At 38.4% G+C, this 27057-nt stretch overlaps 2 protein-coding genes across 3 annotated transcripts; one reads left to right on the top strand and one right to left on the bottom strand.

The window, feature by feature from the left end:
- Window positions 1-6457: 6457 nt before the first annotated feature.
- MANBAL (mannosidase beta like) lies at window positions 6458-14255 on the bottom strand. Of its 2 annotated transcripts, none has more exons than XM_034413908.3 (3): window positions 14189-14255; window positions 12236-12432; window positions 6458-7065 (listed from the first exon to the last, which is right to left on the bottom strand). In XM_034413908.3, exons 2-3 carry the CDS (start codon window positions 12383-12385, stop codon window positions 6958-6960), a joined length of 258 nt encoding a protein of 85 aa, XP_034269799.1. In that variant the 5' UTR covers window positions 12386-12432; window positions 14189-14255; the 3' UTR covers window positions 6458-6957. The 2 variants fall into 2 exon arrangements, with proteins under 2 accessions (XP_034269799.1, XP_087745288.1); XM_087889162.1 differs by lacking the exon at window positions 14189-14255 and adding an exon at window positions 14024-14111.
- A 6733-nt stretch (window positions 14256-20988) lies between these two features.
- Window positions 20989-26983, top strand: GHRH (growth hormone releasing hormone). Its single transcript, XM_087889167.1, has 5 exons — window positions 20989-23251; window positions 23885-24010; window positions 24759-24863; window positions 26140-26271; window positions 26837-26983. The coding sequence occupies exons 1-5, from the start codon at window positions 23172-23174 to the stop codon at window positions 26895-26897; spliced, it is 504 nt and encodes a 167-aa protein (XP_087745293.1). The 5' UTR covers window positions 20989-23171; the 3' UTR covers window positions 26898-26983.
- Window positions 26984-27057: the final 74 nt, after the last annotated feature.

Genomic DNA, 27057 nt, shown 5'->3' on the forward strand with positions numbered 1-27057 from the left:
TCTCTAAGCAATTTACAGAGTCAGCATATTGCCCCAACAATCTGGGTCCTCATTTTACCGACCTCGGAAGGATGGAAAGCTGAGTTAACTTTGAGCCTGATGAGATTTGAACTGCCAAATTGCAGGCAGCCGGCAGTCAGCAGAAGTATCCTGCAGTACCGCATTCTAACCACTGCGCCACCATGGCTTATATCTCCCTAGGGCAGGGGTCTGCAACCTTAAACACTCAAAGAGCCATTTGGACCCATTTCCCACAGAAAAGAAAACACCAAGAGCCACAAAACCCTTCCCATGCCTGACTATTTCTTGAGTGGCCACAAAACTAGCATATGTAGTTGAATGCTGTTACCTTCCCACCAAAGGTGGTCCCTATTTTTTCTACTTGTATTTTTTACGTGCTTTCGAACTGCTAGGTTGGCAGAAGCTGGGACAAGTAACGGGAGCTCACCCCATTATGCAGCACTAGGGATTCGAACTGCTGAACTGCCGACCTTTCAATCGACAAGCTCAGTGCCTTAGCCACTGAGCCACTGCATCCCTTTGCTTTGTATTCATTTGTAAATGAGTACTATAATTTAAATATGGAAGAAATACATCTTGCGATGGATAGGGAGGAACACTTAAATCAAATGATTTTTCACCTCCTGATGAGCAAATTCAGGTTCCTTACTCTCCGTTCTTGTCCTTCTTCACAAGACTAAATAGCTGTTCAAACTGAGGATTGTGTGTCATCAAGTCAGTCCTTCAGGGAAGATTTTTTCAGACTAACACATTTTATTAAAAGGCACCAGCCTTTGTGTGCTAAGCTCATTTCATCAAATGCAGTTCATCGGAACTATCTGATGAAGTAAGCTGTAGCTTACAGGAATGTATGCTGTTTTAAATCAAATTTATTAGTCAGAAAAGATGCTACCTCTGCTGATGTTTGGACTACCACATAACAACATTGTTCTCTTCATGAAGAAGTCAGAACTTTCCCACAACAGAGTTAATGTAGTGTAGGGTGCTTCCAATGAACAAATTCAGAGGTGATTTTGTTGTATGCTGTAGTACCCAGTGGTGAAATCCAATTTTTTTACTACCGGTTCTGTGGGCGTGGCTTGGTGGGCGTGGCGTGGTGTGGCAGGGGAAGGATACTGAAAAATTTCCATTCCCAACCCACCCCAGGGGAAGGATACTGCAAAATCCCCATTCCCTCCCCACTCCTAAGGGAAGGATATTGCAAAATATCCATTCCTACCCCACTCTGAGGCCAGCCAGAGGTGGTATTTGCTGGTTCTCCGAACTGCTCAAAATTTCCACTACCGGTTCTCCAGAACCTGTCAAAACCTGTTGGATTTCATCCCTGCATGTGCCCCTCTGAACATTTGAACATCCTAAATGTTTAAGAAGTACAGAAATGTAATTCTGGAGTCAAAGAGGTTACCATCAAACAGCAGATGTACCAACATGCCTTGATAACTATGACTCAAGAAACAGTCAAGGTGACTAAAAAGAAGGCTAAGCGAGAAGAGGAAGCTTGTTCTGTCATTGGCTGTAGCAGTCATGACTCATCAGCTTGGCCTGGACCTGCTCTGGTAAAAGCACAATGGGCACAAAAGGAAAATGTCAGGGTTGGCATTTAATTATAGTTTTCCATCTGTCAATTGTAGCCTGTAGGTTGTTCTCTTGTGAGTCTGCCTTGATCCATTCTCTGAGTTCCTCCAAGACGGTGTTTCTCAATTGTGGCCATTTGAAGCTGAGTGGACTTCAACTCCCAGAATTCCCCAACCTGGGAGTTGAAATCTACACTGCTTAAAGTGGCCAAGGTTGAAACACTGCTCCAAGATAACTTGGAAATGTTACCTCATAAAATTTGACCCTCTTCTGTTTTGGACAGTTATCCTGCTGGCAGACAGATAAATAGAAAGAATCCTGAGATCCTTTACATAATTTCTTTCCAAAATATAATTGTGTTGAAATAATTGTGTCATTGAAAACCTGAATATAGTAGTGCGATGGGAACTACAAAATGAGTGTTGCTCAGCTTTTCATTAAGTTTTAATGTGGTTTGAAATTCATAACCTCTCCTTAGTGTGATGCCTAAAACTACTCAATAGTAGTTCCCCCCCCAATAAACCATTATTTAAGAATCCCTGGCCTACCATACCATGTAAATGAGGTCATTGTGCCCTTAATTATTAGATGCAGCATGATATTAACTCTTATGGTGCTGTATATGTTTTTAGCCCAAAGGATTCCAGGTGGACCGACTAAATGATTTCAAGTACTAAAGCCAGAAAAGATTCCAACTGAAGACAAGTAGCACTAATTCAGTGATTCAGTTCAGGATTTACATATCAAACGCCAACAAAGTTATGTCTTAAGAACCCTGGACATTACAGGTTAGGGAGCAGCATTTAAAACTAGAAGTTATTAAGCAAATTGTGTATGTTTGCTTTTAATGCAAAGGACTAGACAGTGATGTTAAGTACTATAATTGCATATAACAGGAGAACATACAATTTCACCTGGTAAATGTAGAGCTTCCATAATGAGGGAGTGCCTAGCCTGTTTATGTAAGTTAACAGAGATTTTAATTTTACAGATATCCCATTTTCTAGTCCGGGCCTTTGGATTTGACTGCTTTCATGAAGAACAAAGGAATGTATTTGATAAGAGATATGATGGCTTATTTGGAACTTCCCTATAAAACTTAAAATTGGCTTTTGTAAGAGCCATCCTTATCAATATCACATAATGGCAAGATGAAATTATACCGAAGCAACAGCAACTCAGAAAAATAGGTACGGTGAATACAGCCATTAGTAAAGGTGGCCTATTTTGATTGGTGCAGAGGTGGTATTCAGCAGGTTCTGACCAATTCTGGAGAACCGGTAGCGGAAATTTTGAGTAGTTTGGAGAACTGGTAAATACTACCTCTGACTGGCCCCGTCCCCATCTATTCTCTGCCTCCCGAGTCCCAGCTGATCGGGAGGAAGTGGGGATTTTACAGTAACCTTCCCCTGGAGTGGGGAGGGAATGGAAATGTTACAATATCTTTCCCGTGGAATGGAGTGGGAATGGAAATTTTACAGTATCCTTCTCAGTGGTGGGTTGCTCCCAATTCGCTCCTGTTCTATAGAATCGGTAGTAAAACCGGTGGGAGGCTCTGCCCACCCGCCACGACATCATCATGGGTGATCTGCGCATCCGCAGAAGGTTCTGTGCATGTGGAGAACCGTGCGTGCACCTGCTGCGAACTGGTAGTAAAGGTAAGTGGAACCCACCGCTGATCCTTCCCCTGCCACACCAAGCCACACCCACAGAACCGGTAGTAATTTTTTTTGAATCCCACCACTGGATTGGTGCTATCTTATCTAAACATATAATGGTATGCTATATAATATTGGATTCACCCAGGAAAACTCTTAAACTTATTTTGGACTAGAGTATGGATCTCATTAATGAAACTGCTCCCCAATATTACAGTGATGGCTCAGTGATGGCTGAGGTTTGCCAGTAGCTCTCTCACATGGGAAGTCCCTTACTCTTGTCTGGACAATTTTTTTAATACTTCTGGGAATCAGATAGGTTATAAAATGAATGAATGAAAACACGCTCATTCCCAGCTCCCTAATTTAGAACCACACATCAGTGCCAGGAGAATATTCTTATTTTCATAAATTGTTTACAGCTTCAGGTTCTTGTTTCAGAAGAAGCAGCCACGAAACAGCTCTAAACCATCTATTTCTGAGTCTTGCAGAAACCAGGACAGGTATCTGCCTGCCTTAAAACAGCCCCGAGCTTCTGCTTTATCTGTCTTCCAGGAACAACTTTCTGCCTGGGTGCACGCAAGGCAGGGAGTCAGTGCACCAAAATAAAAGTAAAGGAGGTCTGAAAAGGATTAATCAGGATTTAAATGAACTGTGCCCCTAGGATTATTGGTCATGAGCTACTTCTTACAGAGCCTCCTGAGGGACCTTATCGCCAGAACAAGAACTGCATAAAGACATGCTGTGTAAACATAATCAATTTCAGTCAACAGAAAGCAACGTAATGAAACATAATAAAAGGAGCAGATTGTGAAGGGAAGAATCCTCAACACACAAATATATTTTTCTTTTAATGAAAAATTAAGATGCCATCATCCTAGTTGTTATTGCTGAGAGGGAGAAAAGTCAAGTCTGCCAGAATCCAGTGCAGAAATCTGGGCATTGTCTACTGGGAACTTCCAAAATAGGTTCTCCAAAAGGAGAGGGGGGGAGGGATTTAATAGAAGAGAGCACTCCTTGAGGAGCATTTAATTACTGCTCTCATCTCACCTTAGAATACAATTATCCCATGGAGAAAGAAAAGTTAATCTAGTCTTGCTATTATTGAGAATATTGGCTGGGGATGATATCCCTTGGAAGATTTGCAAATGCCTCTAAAAGCTGCGGTCCACAAAGTAGATGATTGGAAATTGACTTTTTGCAATGGAATCTGGATGATTTTATTAGCTGCTGTGACTATTTTACCCAAAGAGGGCAAAAACATCCTCAGTTAAAATAATAATTGCTAAAAGACCAGAAGCTGGAAAGTTGTAATAAGTACATAAAAACTTCTCAGCCTTTGGAGTTGAACTGATATTCATGATTTTGTCAATTTCAATTATTTACGAGTGGCAGGATTTCAGGGGCTTTGAGGCTTACCTTATAAACAACAAATAAGCTAAACAAAAATGCATTTTCACTGAAACTCAGTTTGCTCCTGGTTCCATTGTGTTTAAGTAAAATATTCTTCTTGTTAAATTTGAAGCCTGCTGATTTAATGGGCTATTTATGTGCTTTCCTTGGAAAGAACAGGAGCTTGATTTGCTATTGTCTTTTTCTGAGGATGTTTTTTAACTTTTAAATTTAGCCCACAACTTTGGTAACTTCTGATATTTTTCACCATAGCACTCACATATCAGGTATAACTATTATTCTTTAAAATACTAAAGTACCTCTGCTAATTAAAATTCTATTAAATAATTAAGCCAAAAGAATGTTTAATTTGAAGAGACTGAACATGCAACAGCTACATTTGCATGCCCGAGTCCTAAAATCAGTTTATTAGCACCCTTTCTGCCTAATCAATTTTATAAAAGGCACAAGATTTCATGAATTACCATTCATTTCATCAAGTGTATAGAGTGGATAAACTGATATGCATTTGATGAAGTAAGATGCGACTTCTAGTATGTCAGTTTAACACCAGGTCTTCCTTTCTGAGCTCTTCTTCATGCAGATTCCAAAATAAATTGAGGATTTTTTAAAAAAAATTGCATTTCTATAGGCTCTTCCCTACTTCCCTGGCAATTCTTGTTCCCCAAGCATTCCTGGCACTTTGCTTTATGCTGCTACCCTGGCAAAGGACTATTTACTGTGTTTATGCAGTAAGACTGATGAATTCTGGGAGCTGAAGATTACACATCTCAAAGTTGCCAAGATTGAGAAACACTATTTTAAACTCGGTATCTACATCCTGAACTTTGAATTTAAAGGGGATATAAGGTGAGGAGAGTCTCCGTCTGCTCTCCTGATGCAAATGGCATTGGAAAGCCCTTTTGTTAGGTCTGAGATCAGTAGGAATAGTGATCTCGGGAAATGTGTTTCACTGAAGTTGAGGATTCCTAAGCAGGGCTGAAAAAAAGTGATTAGGTGAAGATCTTTCTGGAACCTGAAACAGAAATGGCCATGGAAGGACAAAGCCCCATGAGTGATCCTGAAGGGGTGAATTTGCAGGTCACCCAACTTTCTCTGGCTCCTACTTACATTTGACCTATTGCATAATGAAGTCTGCACTAAGTAAGCTTGCTTGTGGAACATCATAAAATGGCAGGGGCAGACACCTAGCATTGTATATTAACGTAAAGATATATATTTGGCAGCATGGAATATTTTTGTTCAGGGTTAGTTTTTATCTAGTTAATTTTTTTCCCATCTGCAGAATTGGGAATTTTCCCAGGAATGTGAACAGATGCTTCTAGTTTCTCAATTGCTCTGTTTTGGCTACATACAGTAGCCACCACAATTCTGTCTTCAGTTTGCTATCAACAGCATAACAAAGGCTATCTCACTTAGAAGTACATTTTGTTTACTAGTAGTAGATTACAACTGACCTGCCGATATCCCTACAAAGGTTTCTCCCCCCCCGCCCCCGCCTTCTGTTTGTGTCTGATGGTTGGAGACTGCTTGAACAAGTTCCTGCAGTTTTCTTGGCAAGGTTTTTCAGAAGTGGTTTCCATTGCCCCCTACTAAAGCTGAGATTGAGTGACTGGCCTAAGGTCATCCTGCTGGCTTTGTGCCTAAAGTGAGACTAGAACTCCCAGTCTTCCAGTCTGTAGCTTAACGCCTTAACCACTACACCACACTGGCTCTGACATTTTTTATTGGCACGAAAATGTTCATCTTTTGTTGACAGTTTTCATTTATTCAGTCCAATATGCTTAAAGAGAATTTGAACAACTTGGTTTATTATACCTAAGAATAGAGAAACAGTAAAACGCTAAAGAATTCTCAAATTCAAAGAAAGCTAAATTCAGACAGTTATTAGGACTGTTTTTTTAATAAAAGAAAATGAAAGGATAATAATATAACCAATTATATTAACAACATACAAAAGTAGTGGAGTATTCAATCCCTGTGTTTAAAAAATGGAAAAGAGTGATGTGGTGGGACATGTCTATGATCCAGTTGTCCCTCAAACATTGCCCCCCAAAAAAGATTGTTTTCCTGTTACTGAACCGAACTGTAAGATATTTCGCACTAACCTTACAGGTTATTTATTACAGATCAGGTAAAACAATAAATCTGGAGCCATTTTAGAAAGTGTTATCTACTTCCTCAAGATCAGAATAAGGACAGCTTCATCAAATATATTTGCAGTGTCATTTTCACTGCAATTTGACTTGTTGCCATATGGCTGCTGTGAAAATTTCATCATGATATCATTTTATCGTTTCTTCTTTGTTTCTTTTTTGAGCTTCTTGTTCACCGAGATAGCAGTAAGTTTGGGTTTCTTGACTACTTCAGCACTTTTCGTTTCAAAGCTTTCAGTATCCTGTTAAGTTCATTAAGGAAAAGAGAACATTAATGATTTTGTGGATAGGTTTTAGATCTTTTTTATTATTTGCTGGTACATGAGAATGCTGGATAAATGTGCTCATGAATCATTTACATAATCAAAGACACTGTAATAAGTACTGCATGTTTTATACTTATATCTTTTATACTTATCTTTTTTTAAAAAGTTTATTCAGGCTGACCCTAGGTATTTTTATTTGGAAGACGTTTATATGAATGTCATTTAAAAAAAAAACAACAAAAACAAATCTACAGTTTTAACATTGGACATTACCACCTGTATTTTGAGGTCATGAGTGCCTATCAGCACAGCTTTGTAGCCAAGTTGGGCAAAAAAAAATTATGAAAAAACATAGAAGAGTTAAAATCTAACAACGAATAATTAGCTGATTGTTCAGAAAATAGCAATATTGTGCTAAAGCCATTGATCTTGAATAGGGAAAGGGAGAAAGAAATGCCTCAAAGAACATAAGTCAGAACTATATCAAAGAGAAGGAAAAGCAGCAAAGATGTTGAGAACAAAGTGAAGGGGGTGGATGGGGAAGGACTAATAGATGATAGTAGTAAATGGCTTTACCCAAACAAGTCTGAAAGGTTGTGGATTCTAGGGATCCCTAAATCTAGAGACTGTCTATCTTTTTGGATAGGATTAAACTTGCCAGACAAAACTTGTGTGCAATTTGGGTATCCTCTTGGATTTTCCATTCCTACTTGGAGAACAGTTGGGAGTCATGACCAAGAAGGCCTCTGAACAAATCCACCTTGTGCACCAGTTTCTGGATCAGGAAGCCCTACTCATGGTTAGTCACGCCTTAGTCGCTACCTGACTGGTCTGCTGCAAGTCATGCTGTATGAGGCTGTCCTTAAAACACTATCAAGAAGCTACAACTGGTCCAAAATGCAATGGTGTGTATAGTTATGGATCCATCAGGGTGCCCTATACAATATCACTATTACACAGCTGCATTAGGCATCTACAAGTTCCCAGGTGCACTTCACGGTGCTGGTTATCACTCATAAAGCCCTTCATGACAGAGGGTCTGTTACTTGTGGGGCCACCTATCTCTGAGTGTTTCTGGCTAACCCATGGGATCCGAAGGGTGGACATGCTTTGGATCGCCTCTATGAAATACTGCCACCTAGTGAGACCAAAGAAGCATGCCTTCTCTGTCATAGCACCTGCCCTTTGGAACAGCGTTATCACCCGAGATTTGGATAATCGTGACCATGTTGATTTTCTGTGAGTCCTTTAAAAATGTTTATATACTATAATCTAGTAACTCATGCTGCATTATTTGTTTTATGTTAACAAATATTAATATGTGTCTGAAATTAGCAGAACTCTGAATACAGACTATTCATTTGAGACTGGTATTTTTAGGCTCTGTCCATGCAAACTTTATGACGTCAGTATCAGCTTTAATTTTAAATATTTCTTCCACCCTGTCTAGTCTACTTTGATACATAATGCCTGATAAGTTTACAAAAAACTGGTGGGAAATTTTTGGAAACATATGTTTGTTTCGAAGGTTGTTGAGAGTGTGGTGGCACGACAACTACCCCGATACCTGGATGAAGTTGTCTATCTGGATCCGTTCCAGTTGGGCTTCAAAAGGTCACGATACAGCACGGAAACGGCATTGGTCGCATTGGTGGATGATCTCTGGAGGGCTCGGGACAGAGGTTGCTCCTCTATCCTGGTCCTATTAGATCTCTCAGCGGCTTTTGATACCATCGACCATGGTATCTTACTGCACCGGCTGGAGGGGTTAGGAATAGGGGGCACCGTGCTTTGGTGGTTCTCCTCCTTCCTCTCTGACTGTTCGCAGTTTGTGTTGGCAGGGGGGCAGAGGTCGACCTCGAGGCACCTTATTTGTGGAGTGCCGCAAGAGTCAGTCCTCTCACCCCTTCTGTTCAACATTTATGTAAAACCGCTAGGCGAGATCATCCGTGGTTTTGGGGTGAGTGTTCATCAGTATGCTGATGACACACAGCTATACATCTCCACCCCAGACCACCCCAATGATGCCCTTGCTGTGATGTCCCATTGCCTGGAGGCCGTGCGGATCTGGATGGGGAGAAACAAGCTCAGACTCAACCCCTCCAAGACCGAGTGGCTGTGGCTTCCGGCGTCCCGGTATAGTCAGCTGGTACCATCACTGACAATAGGGGATGAGATCTTGCTCCCCACAGAGAGGGCCCGCAACTTCGGTGTCCTCCTGGATTCACGGTTATCTTTAGAAGATCATTTGACGGCCGTGGCCAGGGGTGCCTTTTATCAGGTTCGCCTGATCCACCAGTTGCGTCCCTTTCTGGATCGGGACGCCTTGCGCACGGTCACTCATGCCCTAGTTACCTCCCGTATGGACTACTGTAATGCTCTCTACATGGGGCTCCCCTTGAAAAGCACCCGGAGGCTCCAACTGGTCCAGAACGTAACCGCGCGGGTGATTATGGGCGCAGCTCGTTACGCCCATATAACACCTCTCCTACGCGAGCTGCACTGGCTCCCGGTGGTCTTCCGGGTGCGATTCAAGGTGTTAGTTATCACCTTTAAAGCGCTCCATGGCTTAGGACCTGGGTACCTACGAGACCGTCTTTTGCCACCAATAGCCTCCCACCGACCAGTTCGTTCTCACAGGGAGGGACTACTCAGGGTACCGTCAGTCAAATTATGTCGACTGGCGACTCCCAGGGGGAGGGCCTTATCTGTGGGGGCTCCAACCCTTTGGAATGAACTGCCCCTGGAGATATGGAATATCCCTGATCTCCGTGCTTTCCGCCGTGCCCTCAAGACCTTGATGTTCCAACAGGCGAGGCTAAACATACGAACATGTGAATGATTTTTTAAATGTTATCTAATTCTGGGTTTTATTTAATTGACCAAACTAAGTAATAATTTTAATTAGCAATTTTATGATGTTTGTGTGTCTATATTTTTCTTGACTGTACACCGCCTTGAGTCCTACGGGAGAAAGGCGGTATAGAAATATAATAAAATAAATAAATAAATAATAAATAGAAAACAGTTTTAATTGGAATCAAAGTATCATCTTGAGAAAGAAAGGAAAAAGGAAAAAGGAAAAAAGAAAAAGGAAAAGAAAGAAAGAAAAAAAGAAAGAAAGAAAGAAAGAAAGAAAGAAAGATTGATTTATGACATTTTTAGAGGAAGCCAAATTCACAGATTGCTTTCCCTCATTAAACAAGTTTTGATATAAATATTTTTTGGATTCTAAAGATGTCCACAATTAATGTATGCCAACTGGTAAAAAAAAAAGCACAAAAACTGGCACAGAGTTCTGTGCTGATTTTAAGCCTTTTAGAAAGCAATGCAAATTTTGCTCTGCCGGAACGGGAAGAAGGCCTGCTACTATCTTTATCATCAATGAACCTGGCTGAGTTACAGGATTATGGCAATTTGCTTATGTGTCCTTCCAAGAAAGGATAGTGGACTTGCATGCCAAGGTATGTGATTCACCCACAGGAAACACCAATCCTTTGGACAAACAGAAGCAAAGCATTTATCATTCAGAGACTTAAAGTGCATAGTTTAAATGTTCCTGAATAAAGAGAAGAAAACAGATAAACAGATAAAATTACTATGCTAAGTAAAGAATAGCCATGCTTCCTTTTAATAATCAGAACTGGAATTTTTTTCTGCAGCTCATTGACTCTTACAATCTCAAACAATGCTATACTACTTAATTACAGGGTTAATTCCTATGTGAAAACGGGTATCATATGGAATAAATTCCTGACATTTTAAAAATGTTACAGCTGCATTATATTCTGGCATTTGCTTTTCACTGAGGAAATCTGATGTGTTTATTATTTGCTGGAAAGTTGACTTAGTTTTTACATTCAAATAATAAAAGTGTTTTCTTTGCTACTAAATGATTCATAATTGCAAACTCCTCAGCTAGTTGGCATAATACTCACCATTTGGGGCTAAATTAAAACAATTTATGCTTACTGAAGGCAGGTGCAAAGGAAGAAAAAACAGTCCTGGCAAAAACATGGACACGTAGAATAAATTTGAAACAAAAAGAGGGAAGGAGGCTATTTTTTAAAATTACCAAGTTACAAACACACAATTGTGCCACCAAGTGCACAAGTTAGTCTTATTCAAAATTTGAATTCTGAAAATCCCGCTTTAATTTTGAAGAGGAAGCCCAGAGACTGGCTAGTCATACTTTAATAAAATTATAGAATAGTGATGCTGTCAGTGGTATTTTGGGAAATGAACTATAATCTCCATAACAAATAATCCATGATATGCAACTACTTTTTTTACAAGGAGTATATAAGAAAACATAACAATGACCACAGTCTTGCCTAACGCTCATGTGTCCACAAGTGGTTAGAACCCTGATTTTTGCCAAGATAGAACCCTGTGTTTCCCCCTAATCTAGAATCCTTTGTTGTATCACTTCCTGGCAAAGATATGAAGTTTCTAATTAAGAACAATCCTCTCAAGTTTGCCAGATATCCCTATCTTGCCTGACATCTCTTCCCTTATGTTAATTTTCTACAGTGATTGTCACTGAATTGGATTAGATCTCTTTATTTTGTTCCCCTCTTCTCTTCCCAGAAAAAAGAACAGAGAGATGTGGAGAAGAATGAAAGAAGTCAGAGTGTGGATGAGAGGCACATAAAAATATGTATAAAAATATTGCAGGAAATAAAAGTATCTGCTTTCAGAAGTGTAAAAATGGCAATAAGCTTGGTGCAGTAAAAATGGAAATAGATGACTGATGAAATAAGAAAAGAGAAAGGAGAGAGAAGGGGGGAGGGTGGGGGGGAGGAAGCAAGAAGAAATGGAAATGCTGGCTTGGGCTACTCTCTGTTTCAGTGTACGCTATAGCTTGTATTGACTTTGGTTGTACCCAATTCTGCCATGTGCTTTCTCCTGCAGCAAAAAAAGTTTCTATTCTAAGGAAATAGCTGCAATTGTTGGGATGCCATGGGCTTCCTATCATGCACAGAAAGCCCTTAATAGATGAAATACTACCCAACTGATGTCTCTTTGTCCTCTAAAGAATGAAAGAAAAAAAAGTGTACGTAGGGAACAAAAATCAGGTAATGATCAGATTGTTGCCAAACTGGCAGTTAGTTACAATGCCCGGTCATAGACAAGAAATGCTTACCATTTTATATGTCTTTGGAACAGGGAGGATTATCGCCAGAACACAAATGAGCTGGAAAATGGCACCAAAGAAAAGGCCATAGTGTAAGATGTTCTCCATAAAGGTGGGCTCTGGGATTTCAGGGGGTGAAAAATCCAACTCAGCAGCCATAGTGAAGTCCTTAAGTTCTCTTCCAACAAAATTGGACTGGCTTGTTTCTGCAAGGAAAAGAAGTTCCGTTGAAATATGCACCCCCCCCCACCCCATAAAGTCATAATCCTCATTCAGGAACTCCATAAGGCACAAAATGCTGAGGCAGATGGTCAGAATGCTGTTGGTTATTTGAGTGTGATACTGAGCCTCCACTAACTAGGCACCTTGCAGATGTGTTGGACTCCAGGTCTTAGAAATCTCACGTAGCATGGACTTTGAAGTTTAGTTCCGCAGGAGTCCAACAAACATGTGAAACAAGTCAGGTTGACAAAGGCTATTCTATTCCTCTTTGGTTACTACAGGTCCATTTCTGGGAGTTTTCAAAAATGTCAGCTCTAGCCTTCAAATTCTTCAGTGGTTCAGGATCAAGATACTTACAAGGTATTACTCCAGTCACCCTAATACAGATTTGCTCTTATATTAGTATATTATGCATTTCCCACCCTTTGGGAGGTTTGATTAGTGGGAACAGTAAATTGGCTTTTCCTCTTATAATACATTTGCCCTAAGAGATTCATTTTGTTCACTCTTTACCAAGCTAAAAGTTTTGCCATTGCAGTGAATTTTTGATCTGATCACTGTCTGAATTCAGTGACTGTTGGAACTCTAATGATGCCTGTTTTAACTGATTTTTAATTCTGTATTGTATTTAAATTCCTGTGTAGATAGATTCCATTTAGTAAATTGTATAATGGCCTGCCTTTTGTCAATACAACTCTTATTACCAAAATTCAAATTTTGAGGCAACCATTTCAATGGATATATTAAAAAATATAAAGGGATGATATCTGTGTCTATTTTTATACAAAAAGCAAGCTTCTCTGGAATACCTGCTTAAAAGTAGATCTAGGAATTTTAATCCAAACATTTAGAGGGTGAATAAAGCCATGATGTGATGAGGCAGAATTATCAAGCACAACGTTAATACACTAGAGAAGTACAAAAAATAACTAAACAGTATCAAATAGGAATTTGATAGCAGTAGAAGCAGCAGCAAAAGCTTCATTAACATTTACTCCTTCCATGCTGACTCTTATTACATTTTCCTGTTCTGGAGGCGGGACAGCATCTTTCTAAGCTCACCAAAGGCAGTAGAACTTCTGGTTTTGTAGTGTTTTGCCACTCAAGTATTATACATAAAAAAAAAACCCTCATTATTATTTTTAAAAATAAACCATTACATCTCCATCAATGGAAGCCATTTAAATAGTTTTTAGCTACAGTGACCTTAAAACAGGAAGAGCAGAGCCAAGTGTCTACGACCAAAAATTAAGTTTAAAAAGTAATCTGCCCAAATGCCACGTGCATTTAAAAAGTAAATAAATAAATAAATCTCTTGGGAGACATTTATTTACGAAGGGGTTGATTTTCTCCTCTTTCTTTCAATCCCCCCATTGCTAGAGGTTACTTTAAAAAAAAACAAAAAAACACTATGTCTAATAAAATCACAGCCGTTGAGGTTGTTTTTTTTTTCCTTTTGGGAAGGCATTAGACCGATTTGCTAGGCGAAATTCAGGATTTCTTTAAGGCGGTTAAGCGAAAAAAAAGAAAGAAAGAAGGAAAACCATTAGAAATACGAAAAGCTGGTTCTCTTACAGATCAATAAAGGCAGGCTGGCTGGCTTAGAGCTAAAGTAGAGAGAAATTATAGAAAAGCCCTCATTTTTCTCCCTTTCAAACAGTCTGTCCTCCCCCCCCCCGCTTCCCCCCCCCTCAAATGACTTCCAGGAATCTTATTAAGCTCTCCCGGCGCCCCTCTTACCTATCACTCAAGCACAACCTCGTGCCCCGGAAGCGCTTCCGATCCCCCAGGAAGTACTTCCTCCCTTAGCAACGCCTGGTAGCAACGCGTTGCCCAGATAGCCCCGCCCCTTATTCCATCGTCCTCTCGCTCGCTGGAGTTGCGAAGTCTCCCCCCCCCTCCCCCACCTTACTTCTCACATCCGATGCATTCGGGACATCACCAACTAGCAGAGGTCTTCAAACTTGGCAGCTTTAAGACTTGTGGACTTCAACTCCCAGAATTCTCCAGCTAGCATAGTCTGGCTGGAGAATTCTGGGAGTTGAAGTCCACAAGTCTTAAAGCTGCCAAGTTTGGGGACCCCTGAACTAGGGGAAGAGGGTTAAGGGGAAGAACCAGGGGTGAAATCCAGCAGGTTCTAACAGGTTCTAGCGGACATTTTGAGTAGTTCAGAGAACCGGCAATTACCACCTCTGGCTGGCCCCAGAGTGGGCTGGGAATGGAGATTTTGCAGTATCCTTTCCCTGCCACGCCCACCAAGCCGGTAGTAAAATAATTTGGATTTCACCACTGGGAAGAACCAACCCAAATATTATGAAACGGGGTTTCTTGGGGCTCCTACACTCATGGATAGAGGGGGGGGGAACCAGCTGTGGAACCAGCGTCCCTATGGATTGCCTTCCTGTTTGCTTGTTTGGTCTTAAGGTGTTGTTTTGGGTTGAAACAGGGAACTCAGATCCTACGAAACGGCGAAGAATAGAGTGCAAATCTGGAATAGATGGAGGCTACCGAGCCAGAACTCTGGGCAATGATTCTCTGTTATTCCTTGACAGATGTGGTTATGGAAAATAATAATAATAATTATGCAGGAAACACTAGAGAAGCAGGAGCTTGCAAAGAAGGTGGAGTGTTATCTTGCTTTCCTTATTCTGCACCCCTTACAGAATTATCAGAGAGAAAGATGGCACATTCAAGTCCTTTTGATGAGATTTGGAAGAAGAATCATCGTCTTTTCTGGAATCCTACATGGGGTGGACTTTATATTTAGGCAAATTGTGAAATCAGTCAAGAATGACTTATTTTTCTTTTTATGCTTATTCAAATATTACGTTATTATCTAGACATCACAAAATTCCAAGATTTATTCATAAGAGGTAAAAAGCTATAAGAAACATAAAATACATACACATGACCCAAGGTATTTTGTAGCTTTGACTATCAAGTGGCTATAAGTTGCAATAGATACCTTTATGGAGTGTGAAGGAATTCCTTAAAAAAAAATCTTATTTTATCAGGCCAGTCATGAACTTGACAAATTATATCTTTAAATGTCTTCAAAGCATCTGTTAAAAACAGGATACCAAAATGAGAGGTTGATATCATGATTTTGCTGACAGCTGTGGTTGAGATATTGTGACTGATGCAAAATCCTGGGTAGATGATACAATCATTTCAATAATAACTAAAACCAAAAATACAAAGATGCACTCAGCCCAGCTAATACAACTTAGCTTAAACAAAATGTTACTGCTGGAATGGTTAAATAATTATTAAACAGTGACATCTGCTGTTGAACAGCAATAACCACTCTATACTCCACAAATTTAATTCTTAATATTGTTTGCTATTTTTCCCTAAATAATTAAACAGTTCTTGCTTTACTTAATTATAATTATGATGACTTCACGAAAACTTGTATCAGACAACAATAATCAAAATAACAATGTAAAGCTCTGCTAAATGAAAAATTAAAAAAAAATTAAATTGGTATTAAAAAAAAGACGGTGGAGAATATAGAAAATATTTAAGAAAAAAATGGCCATGAAACAAAAAAAAATCTTGGAAAAGACAAGGTAATTTGGGAAACACAATTTATATTCCATAGCCTAACTCTGATCTCAGTTCTTGAGTAAACCATATCTGGAATTTAAGAAGGATTATAGCATGAGGTGCATTAAACATCATATGCAGTATATTGGTTCTAAAAAGGCATGTCTCTGGAAAGTGACAGAAAACTTGTTAAATAATACCTTACATAGATATTTCATATTGTATGATATTTACATTATTAATGGAAGGATACAATACGCATATCAATAAAAAAAGTTTGACCCAACACTATTTTATTACAGAAATGAGAAGATTGTGTTATCACAGATTACTTCTTCATCAATATCTGACAAATATGAGACATAACTATTAAGTAACAGATGATAAAGGCTGAATGGGAGAATCTTTGTTGAATCTACAGCTTCAGGTATTCAAAATAACAGGTGTCTTCCTTTTCTTATGCATGACTTCCAGCATACAAGCAATTCTTGTATGATGAGATATGCTACTGATTTTTATGAAAGCTGCCCCATCCTAAATTAACTTTTCTTTGCCTCTTTTAACATGTAACATATTTGTGTTTTATTAAAAAAAAGAAAAATCCTTCAGAGAATTGTTTAAAGATAAACTCTGTGCATTCAAGACCTCAGAAAGGCATGAGAGTCTAGGAATGTGGTTCAGTAATTGTTACATTAATGGTTTAACTAAAACAGAGATATACAGAATAATCTTTAACTTTCCAGGTTTGTTAGAGTTCCACTTCCTCTATACCTCAAAACTATAGGTATGGTGAACTTATTCTTTTTGTCATTCTTGTGTTTAACTTTTAAAGAGAGTTACACAGCCCTGTCTGTATCTCTGTTATTAAATGTTCCTGTTTGGATAGCTTGCATATTAAATGCATATTAAATAGAAATCAGAAGACAAGAGGGTCAATTAATTTATTTCTTAAATTTGTACACCATCACAGTCCCAGCAATTCTGGGTAGTTCACAAAGATAACAATAGAACAGTACAACAATAAAGACAAATGAACAAAAAAATAGCAAAACCAGACAATGAGAATCACACAGACACTCCTCAGAATGAGCTTTAACTACCATAGTCAAAGGCTAGAGGAAAAAGCCAGGTCTACAAGGCCTCAAAAACACCAGTTCGGCAGCACCACAGAGAAGTTACACCTCTGGAGTCCAAACAGATGTCATTGCTTAATCAACAGAATTTGTCAGAGTAAACTGGCCAGATCCAATGGGCAACAGGTGGTTCCTCAAGTAACCATGTTCTACTGTGACAACTAAAATCAATATATATGTAGGACTTTTTTTTTTTTTAATTTGATTTATATGCCGCCCTTCTCCGGAGACTCAGGGCGGCTTACAATGCGCTAAGCAATAGCCTTCATTCTTTTGTATATTTATACAAAGTCAGCTTATTGCCCCCACAACTGGGTCCTCAATTTACCTACCTTAGAAAGGATGGAAGGCTGAGTCAACCTTGAGCCTTGGCGAGATTCGAACCTGCAGTAATTGCAGGCAGCTGGTCTTAATAACCAGTTTAATAACAGGGTGCCTTAGACCACTGTACTACCAAGGCTCTTGACTTGACTTACTTTAGTTTAGTCAAGTCAAGGACTTGACTTACTTTAGTTCATTTAGTAACCTCTTGAAGTTACAACGGCACTGAAAAAAGTGACTTATGACTGTTTTTCACACTTATGACAATTACAGCATCCCTCTGGTCATGTGATCAAAATTCAGATGCTTGGCAATTGACTCATATTTGTGAGGATGGCAGTGTCTGATGTCATGTGATCACCTTTTGCGATTTTCTAACAAGTAAAGTAAAGTCAATGGGGAAGTTAGATTCACTCAACAAACTGCCTTATTAACTTTATCAGAACTGCAGTGATTCACTTAACAACTGTGGCAAGAAAGGTCATAAAATTAATCAAAATTCACTTAACAAATGTCTCACTTAGCAACAGACATATTGGGCTCAGTTGTAAGTCAAGGACTACCTGTATATGCCTGCAATATTGCTCCAAAACCCTACAGAATCTACATGGAGGGAAGGATGCAGTAGGCCCAGGACTCTTCAACATCTTCATCAATGAGTTGGACAAGGGGATAGATGGGGAACTCATCAAATTTGCAGATGACACCAGGCTGGCAGGAAAAGCCAACACTCCAAAAGATAGGCTTAAGATACAGAAGGATCTTGACCAGGGGTGGGTTCTACCTTTACTAATGGTTCGCAACGGGATCACTCTCTCTCTCTCTCACTTCACTCACGTGCCTTGCTTCTGTGCATGCGCAGATTGCTTCTGATGACATCAGGGTAAGTGTGCGGAGCCTCCCACCGATTTTACTACCAGTTCTATAGAACTGCTCTGAACTGGGGGCAACCCACCACTGATCTTGACAGACTTGAACATTGGATGCTATCTAACAAAATGAAATTCAATGGTGAAAAAAGTAAAGTTCTACATTTAGGGAAGAAAAACAAAATGCACAGGTACCTTATATGTGGTACCTTGCTCAACAGTAGTAACTGTGAGAGGGATCTTGGAGTCCTAGTGGACAACCATTTAGATATGAGCCAGCAGTGTGCAGCAGCTGCCAAAAAAGCCAACATAGTTCTATGCTGCATTAACAGAGGGATAGAATTAAGATCACGTGAAGTGTTAATACCACTTTATAATGCCTTGGTAAGGCCACACTTGGAATACTCCATTCAGTTTTGGTCGCCATGATGTAAAAGAGATGTTGAGACTCTAGAAAGAGTGCAGAGAAGAGCAACAAAGATGATTAGGGGACTGAAGGCTAAAACATGAAGAACGTTTGCAGGAACTGAGTATGTCTCATTTAATGAAAAGGACTAGGGGATACACGATAGCAGTCTTCCAATATCTCAGGGGCTGCCACAAAGAAGAGGGAGTCAAATTATTCTCCAAAGCACCTGAGGGCAGGACAAGATGCAATGGGTGGAAACTAAACAAAGAGAGAAGCAGCCTAGAACTAAGGCTGCTTAGCCTTCCTTTTCTGACAGTTAGAATAATTAATCAATGGAACTTGCCTCCAGAAGTTGTGAATGCTCCAACACTGGAAGTTTTTAAGAAGATGTTGGATAACCATTTCTCTGAAGTGGTGTAGGGTTTCCTGCCTAAGCAGGGGGTTGGACTAGAAGACCTCCAAGGTCCCTTCCAACTCTGTTATTTTATTCTATTTTTGAATGAGAGGAAGGAAGCTCAGAAATTACCACAATCAAATATGGAGGAAGCATTCCAGGTATGTTTGAAGAAACTCTTCAGATGGTATTTTGTCCAGGTGAGGTTCCTCAAGCTAGAGACAGCCTTTCACATGTTGGGGTCAATAGCCTGACAATTAAAATGAAATTTTAAGATACATCAACATAATTCTGTCCAAATTAAACAAAATAATTATACTAATTAATTTTGCTTATGCCTTCCTTATGGACTATGTGGAGTAATGTCACTCAGAGTTTAAGAAAAATGCCACCAAATGACAACATATGGGAGGTTACAAAAATGGTTAAGGGTTAATGATTAAGTAGAAAGTTGAGGAAATGAGTAAAATGTGACATTTGCCATGTTCAAATAGGTGAAGATTGCCAGATTTTGATGCAGATTTTTGCTGATGCTGCTGTTGCTTAAAACATAGGATGAAAATTAATAGGTTCAAAATTGTACAAAGACAGGATTGCAGCTAAATGCTATGAAGAAATTGTTGACTGTAGGAAGTATTTCAATAAAGGAACAAACTGTCTTGAAAGTTTTTTTTTTTTAAAATAGAGGTTAGATGCCCACTTTTCTAGAAAGTTGGACTGGATAATCTCTAGTCTATTTTAATCCTATTGGATTTTTCCTTGCTCATATGCTGTTGATATTTGTAAAACACTAATGCATGTTCATATAATCACAGCACCAAGGCACAGAAAGGTAATTCTGATGATTTAGAGCAATACAATATATTATAAAAACAAATCTCTTTACAAAAAAAGGGAGGAGGCGATACTAATGATTAATTTTCCATCATAGTTGGCTTTCATGTTAAAAATGGGTGTTTTTCAGAAATGCAAAATTTACCAGTAGCAAGTTATTTGTTCTATCTAGTGGTGATGATGATAATTTGCATGTCAGACACCTCAGCCCTTCCACTGGTGCCTGCTTGTAACTCTCTTTGTAGGGTAAGAGATGCTAAATACGGCTTATTGGAATGGTTGGAAAGTAATTGATCCTCTGACGTTTAGGAATTTGCAGGTTGGATGAAGACATAAAAGTATAAAAGACCAGGAGACTCCTATAGTTCAAAAGACTGGACTGAGTTCTCTCCATTTCATCAAATATCACAAACAGAAAAATTTACAAGAAAGGACAACAATTTATAGACCTGAAAGTACATCATTCCCAAAGAAAACTGTAAGTTGATACAATTAATGTTATTATTTCTTCATAGATACAGTACCAGTTTCATGGTGTAAAAATGAAATTGTAAGAGATTTTGTAGACTGAGTAAGATTACAATTGTAGGTATACTGACTTGAAAATTAACTTCAACCAAATTTTGTAAAAATTGTTAACACTGGGAAGTAAATTAGAGACATGAATATTAATAATTGGATTTTGATAAATCTAATGTAAAGTCTTGGATAATATTTCCCAGAACAATCTTATCTAAGTTAGAAAGAGATACCAATTTTTTTAAAAAATAAAATTTGTCCCCAGATAATAAGTAAATATTTATGTTTTTATATTACCTAGAAGAAAATGCCAATGGGCAAAAAGAAAAGGAAGTTATAAATCTGTTATTTGGAAAGCAAAGTATGAAACTGACATTTCAGTAAATATACTCTGATCTGGTCCATATAAACTTACCAAGCATAGGCAAAGCATCGTAGACCTCTCCTAGCCCACATTTTAAAAAAGCAATCTCCATTTATTTCAAAATAGACGCTACACTTGGGACTACATTTCTTATGACATGCATTTATTCACAGTGCAGTCCTAATATATTACACACTTAATGGGAAACAATTCCGATTGATTCAGCAGGTTACCTTTGAGTTACAGAAGTGATTTGTAAAAAGTACAGAAATATTGTATAATGTCAGTGACACAATAATTTAATGACTTGTCTCATGTTTTCTTCCAGTCATGTTATTATTTGCCCCTACATTTACATTATGCAAGTCCTTAGAACAATGTCAGAAGTCAACTAAATCAACTACCAGGGTTAGATTTATCTTTTGGGATATCTATTTCAAAAGATATCTTGTTTTATTGCCTCTTCATACCACAGTAATCTCTTCTGCTTAAGGAATTTGGTAGCATCTTTTCCAACTAACTCATTTTATTAATTTTGTGGGATGATGATTATGCCTCTGATGAAAGGACCTGAAGCTTATGAAAGCTTATGCCTTTTAATGCAATTAGTTGGAAAAGGTTCCAAACTCCTTGTGCTTTTTGCCACCATGGACAAACATGGCTTTCTTACAATTTCTGTTACTTTAAATTCTCAAAATAGAAATAATACTATAGCATCTTTGGTTCTGAAAGGCAATAAACTCTTGTTAGGTTATCAGTTAATACTATGTAGGAAGGGAAGTATTTAAATTCCTCTTTTTATTTTCTGAAATTGCAGAATGATTGGATCAAACCTCCCTCCTAATAGAAGTCATTTAACTGCTTTTTGGAAAACTAAACATTACTTGTAGGAGTGGGCTGGGCAGGGGGGAGCTTCAGACATAGCTGTGCCTATCTCTTGAACTGCACAAATGAAGAGACATTAAAGTCTATAGTGTGAATCCTAGTGACTTTATGAAGATGTCTATGTAGTTTTCTTGGCTAAACTACAAAAGAGATTTCCTATTACTTTCTTCTGGGATACCTTTTCCCAGTCTTGCCTACATCCCTGGTGAAAGAATTAAAAAACAGAAAAATGTCCTTCCTGGTGATTGCAACCATGCAGTTTGCTTGTTAGAGTTACAAAAATGTTTTGCTTTGTAGCAGAACTGTTTGTATATAGCAGCAACCAGAAGGAAGCTGATAGCACTTTTTAGACTAGCTGTTGCCTTTTTCTGAGACAAGGTTTTTCTCCCTAGTCAAGTCAATAGCCCTGAACTTCTCTGATGGTATCACATCCAAGTACTAACCAGGCCCAATTTAGGTCAGCTGTATGCTGCTACCTAGATTTTCTCAAACTGATCACAAAATTGTTTATTTTTCTATAGCCTTAATATAAAATAAGAATGAAGACAAGAATTGATGGTGGAAAGAGAGTACAATAGATTAAGCAGTTAAAACACAGGAGCCTGAAAACCCAAGGTTTAAATGTTAAAATGATTTCATTAATTTGCATTCCTCAAATCCCTGTACTGAAAGCATCAAAAATACTCATGAATTTAGGGCAGGCTGCCTGGAATTTTGGGCTACATGAAGCAATGAGTTGCCTGAGAAATGATATTTTTCTTCCAATATCTGAACTAGCAGATATCTGGCTTGAAGTGAATTTGGCTAAAAATATACTTTAAAAAAGCAAAAAAAGGACATACGGATATTTTTGAGGCTTCACAGCATTGTTAAATTTTTTCCCTTTATTTCTGGTGTGACAGCAGTTTCCTGTGTTGCCAAAACAGCTAGAACCTCACATGGTGGAAGTTATAAAGGCTGGAAAAACAAGGAATTCACAAAGCAACACAATATAGCTAAGGATGCTCAGAGACTGCAGAACTGAATGTATGTTCTTTGGATTCCATCTCGGCTTATGCAGTGCATTTATAGTGCTCCCATCACAACAATTCTGTGAACTAGAATATTGTTGATCCCATTTGCATTTATTAAATCTCTGGAGCCAATCACCTTTCAGTAGCTGTATTTGTCAACAAGAGACCCCAGTAGGAATTGATATCCTTTCTTTTCTCTCCACTCAAATGCTTGACTGAAGTACAGAAAGAATATTAATGCCCCACAAGATATTGAATTTTCCTGGAATTTAAGATACTGAATTTAGATTACCAAGGAAAGAAGGCTCAGTTGACTTACAACAGATTTGAAAAACACGCAGAATTGTTATCCCTGTGGTGATTATTTTCAAGTGCTACAATTAATCCCAAATTCTTATTTTATTTTATATAGCTTGCCCTAGAAGACATTAAGATGTTTGACAGAGCTATTGCTTTCCTTTTCCTCCACTTTGTCATGTGTTCCCTTTCTTCTCCTCTCTATCCACCACTCAGGTAATTGATCATCTCTATTTTCTGCTAGTGAAAATGTAGGGCTGAGCCTATTGGGTTTCTTCTCTCCATTGGAAAAGTCTGTCTTGAGTAGTAGACTCCTTGCTGCTGGAGGAAACTAGTCCATCTCAAACAGAAGGATCATCTCTGTAGTAACATGGCATGTGCTAAACACTATAAGCTTTTTTGGAACGAAGTTAAAATGCTTGGACAAACCATTTGATTTTACAGATTAAAATAGTTTATACTTATCAGTGTTAATTTATTGACCTGTAGATTACCATGCTTTATAATGTATGAAATATTAGCTAATGATTAATGTATAATGAAATATTAGCTAATGATTAATATAACCTTTTCTCTCAGATATCAATATGTAAATGGATGTGTTTCCCTTTATTTTATCCCAATATCCACAATTCTATGCAATTGATTGGGTTGACTGAAAAAGACGATAAGAATTTAAGAGTTTATTCGATAGACCTCAGATCACTCAATAAGCCCCAAAATGAGGATCTGTAGCAATATTTTCCTTCCTCCTTCCAGGAGTGTCTAATTCTTACTTCAACATGCCATAGAATGAGAAGTATTTTGCCTTATTCTGATTGTTTCTAATATTGTTGTTTGTTGCTTTAGATATAATCCAATATCCATTTCTGGCAAAGCAGGGAGCTTTCAACTACAAGAAATTAGTCCTGTGCATAGCCACAATCTTTCGGTAGAAGAACAAGTAGAAAACTTTCTCAGCCCTGTTGAAAAAAGGTGGATATATTAATGTCAAAATAAATAACACAACCTTAGCTCTGCTCAATCAGATCTAAAATCCATCGACTTAAGTACCCTTGTTTGCTCCAGTGGTCAGAACTTCAACAGATTATGAGGACTGATTCCATGAAATAATGCAGTAAATAGTATTTATAGTTGTGAAACAGAAAGCCACTAAGGTATTACATTATGTCAGATTTTTTTTAAAGAACTCCAGTTAAAAATGTTTAGAGAAATGTTTATACTTTTTTTCTGCCTTTAAAATTTAGCAATTAGAAATACATGAATTCACAAAAGATCAAAATACATGATTCAAAACAAGGTAAGACATTGGAAAATGTGCTTTCTACTATCTGCCTAAAACTTGGCAAGATCTATTCGGCCTGTCTTGGGAGAAATTTCCAGACACAATACTCCTGTGGAAAAGATACTGTTTTGCCATTTAACCTTTTTAGGTGCTACAACATATAAAAAGGGCACACATTGGTGTTCCATATTTTGACTTCATAAGTTCCAAGAACAAGTTATACATAATATAAGAAAGTATGCAATGAACTCATTTTTATTTAGCATTTTACTTGTTGTCCAAAAGGGATAGAAATTGGAAATGCATAGAATTTTTCCTTTCGGATAGTATAGCTTTGAAGGAATATAGAACTGCCTTTTCCATCAACAGGAACTGTTCTTATAATGGTCTTTTGCAAGTGGGCACTGCATCAGAATGAGTGCATTTTTATCTCTTTAGACTCCAGCGTCATGCAGATGCCATATTCACTGACAGTTACCGGAAGGTCCGAGGAAAGGTATCAATGCGGAAGTTATTACAGGGCATAGTTGGGAAAAGATTTAAGTAAGTGTAATGAATATACATTATTTACCATAACTTTGTAGCAGTTAAGCCTCCACTTGACTGTCAAATGCAGAGACAGGATAACCCTAGTGGTGGTGACAAAGTCTTACAGCCGCAACAGATATTTTTCTGATCAGACATGGCCAAAAATATAAGTTAGCAATAAAGAGTTAGTTATTATAAGATGTGTTATATTGCAGAGGGCCTTAATTATTCACTAGAGGAAATTTGAATTTATATAGTATCTTAACTGTAGCTCTCATTTCACTCCTTATATCCTTGGAAAAATCTGGGGCTATATCTGATCTATAATACAAAAATATTCATCTTTCTAATCCAAATTTCATTTCATTAGATTTATATACCGCCCTACTCCCAAAGGACTTAGGGCGGTGAACAGCCAGAAAGATAAAACACACAAACTACAAAATTTAAAAGACAATATAAAAACCCATTAAATAATTTGGCCCAAAACAATTTAAAACACCCCTAATGTTTTAAAACCAATTTTAAAAGTTACAATTAAAAGGGAAGTTAGGCCAGGCTAGCCTGTTGAAATAAATAGGTCTTGAGGGCACGGCGGAAGGTGCGTAAATCCGGGATCCTCCGTATCTCCGGGGGGAGCTCATTCCAGATAGCAGGTGCCCCCACAGAGAAGGCTCTCCCCCTGGGGGCTGCCAGTTGACACTGTTTGGCCGACGGCACCCTGAGGAGCCCCTCTCTATGTGCGCATACTGGCCGGTGAGAGGCTACTGGTGGCAGAAGGCGGTCCCGTAAGTACCCTGATCCTAAGCCATGGAGCGCTCTAAAGGTGGTAACCAAAATCTTGAAGCGCACCCGGAAGACCACCGGGAGCCAGTGCAGCTTGCGCAGAAGAGGTGTCACATGGGAACGCCACGTCGCTCCCATAACCATCCACGCAGTAATAAGTAAATATTTATTACCTAGAACTATTTCTAGAGTATTAGGCTTTCCTATTAACAGGTTAAAAACTCCAAATATCTAAAGATAGCAAACTGTGCTCAGATGTGGTAGACTACAATGTCATCTATGAAGCTAGAAGGAAAACAGTAATTAGATTGTGGAATTTGCATTAGAAGAATTTTATTTTAGCTTAAGAAATTGCCTTCAAAAATAGCTATATTAAATAATAACTTTTTCAAGGCCAATTTATGAGGCTGATAGTCAAGCAGGAATAGCTCTTGCCTGTGACCCTTGACTAATGCCTTCCTCTATAGTGTGTTTCTCTGTAGCAATCATTTTGGTCGTTTTGTAGGAAAGAAAGCCTGGGAGATGAGCAACATGAAATCTTGACTAGGCGCCAGTCTGATAGCATTATGATGGATAGTCACTATCACCAACAGATGGTACTCAGGAATTTCTTGGGAGCAATGTTACAGAATCAAGGGTAAGTAGTTTTATAAATGCCTAACAATCACATTCTGTAACATACAGTACATTTTGAATGTGCAACTGCTACTTTAGTGACTTGTATAGCTTATATAGTAATGACTGCAACAAAACACATTCTAATGAGTTGTAATTTGTACATAACTCTGTTCACTGTACTTCAGTGCACATTCAAAAGTTTACTCTGTATATTAACTCTGAGTAAACTTGCATATATTAAGGTGATTAGTCTATTAAATTCTGCTTGTGTTTGAACTGCTTCTAAGTAGTTTTTGACATGGAAAAACATAATTTGCATAAATTCCTGGCGTCATTAGTCAATGGAAAACATCTCTACCTAGACAACCTAGTTAGATGGCTTAAGTTCAAAACATTTAGAAGGGGAAACTGACTGAATACTCATTACTGTTCAAGAAAGGGACAAATAAAGAACAGGTTTTTTTTATCTTGATCAGAATAAGTGCTCTGTTGCTGGAGCCTAGTACCTTATCTTGGAAGCAACTGTGTTCCACTGAAAGCAGCCACACTTTTGTCACACTAAGATCTCTTCTTTTCTTTCCCAGGACTCAGTATGAAAATTTAGAAGATTTTACCAGTGTTCTGATCAAAGGGATGGAACTGTAAACTGACTTCATCCCTTCCCTTTCTCATTTTGGTCACTGCCATTCTCAGGATTAGCATAAACTGCAGGAGTGTGTGTGTGTGTGTGTGTGTGTGTGTGTGTGTGTGTGTAAGTAAGACTTCTAAAGCTGTGGAAAGAAATGAACAGGACAACTCACTCATA

This window comes from Pantherophis guttatus, chromosome 3, assembly GCF_059756535.1.
Source record: "Pantherophis guttatus breed Tessera chromosome 3, ASM5975653v1, whole genome shotgun sequence".
Taxonomy (NCBI): Eukaryota; Metazoa; Chordata; class Lepidosauria; order Squamata; family Colubridae; genus Pantherophis; species Pantherophis guttatus.

Coding starts and splice junctions, on each gene's coding strand:
- MANBAL (XM_034413908.3), bottom strand. CDS start 12,385: ATGGCTGCTGAGTTGGATTTTTCACCCCCTGAAATCCCAGAGCCCACC. Junction 7,066..12,235: donor TTCCAAAGACATATAAAATG/GTAAGCATTTCT, acceptor TGAACTTAACAG/GATACTGAAAGCTTTGAAAC.
- GHRH (XM_087889167.1), top strand. CDS start 23,172: ATGTTTGACAGAGCTATTGCTTTCCTTTTCCTCCACTTTGTCATGTGT. Junction 24,011..24,758: donor CTCAGCCCTGTTGAAAAAAG/GTGGATATATTA, acceptor TTATCTCTTTAG/ACTCCAGCGTCATGCAGATG. Junction 26,272..26,836: donor GCAATGTTACAGAATCAAGG/GTAAGTAGTTTT, acceptor TTTCTTTCCCAG/GACTCAGTATGAAAATTTAG.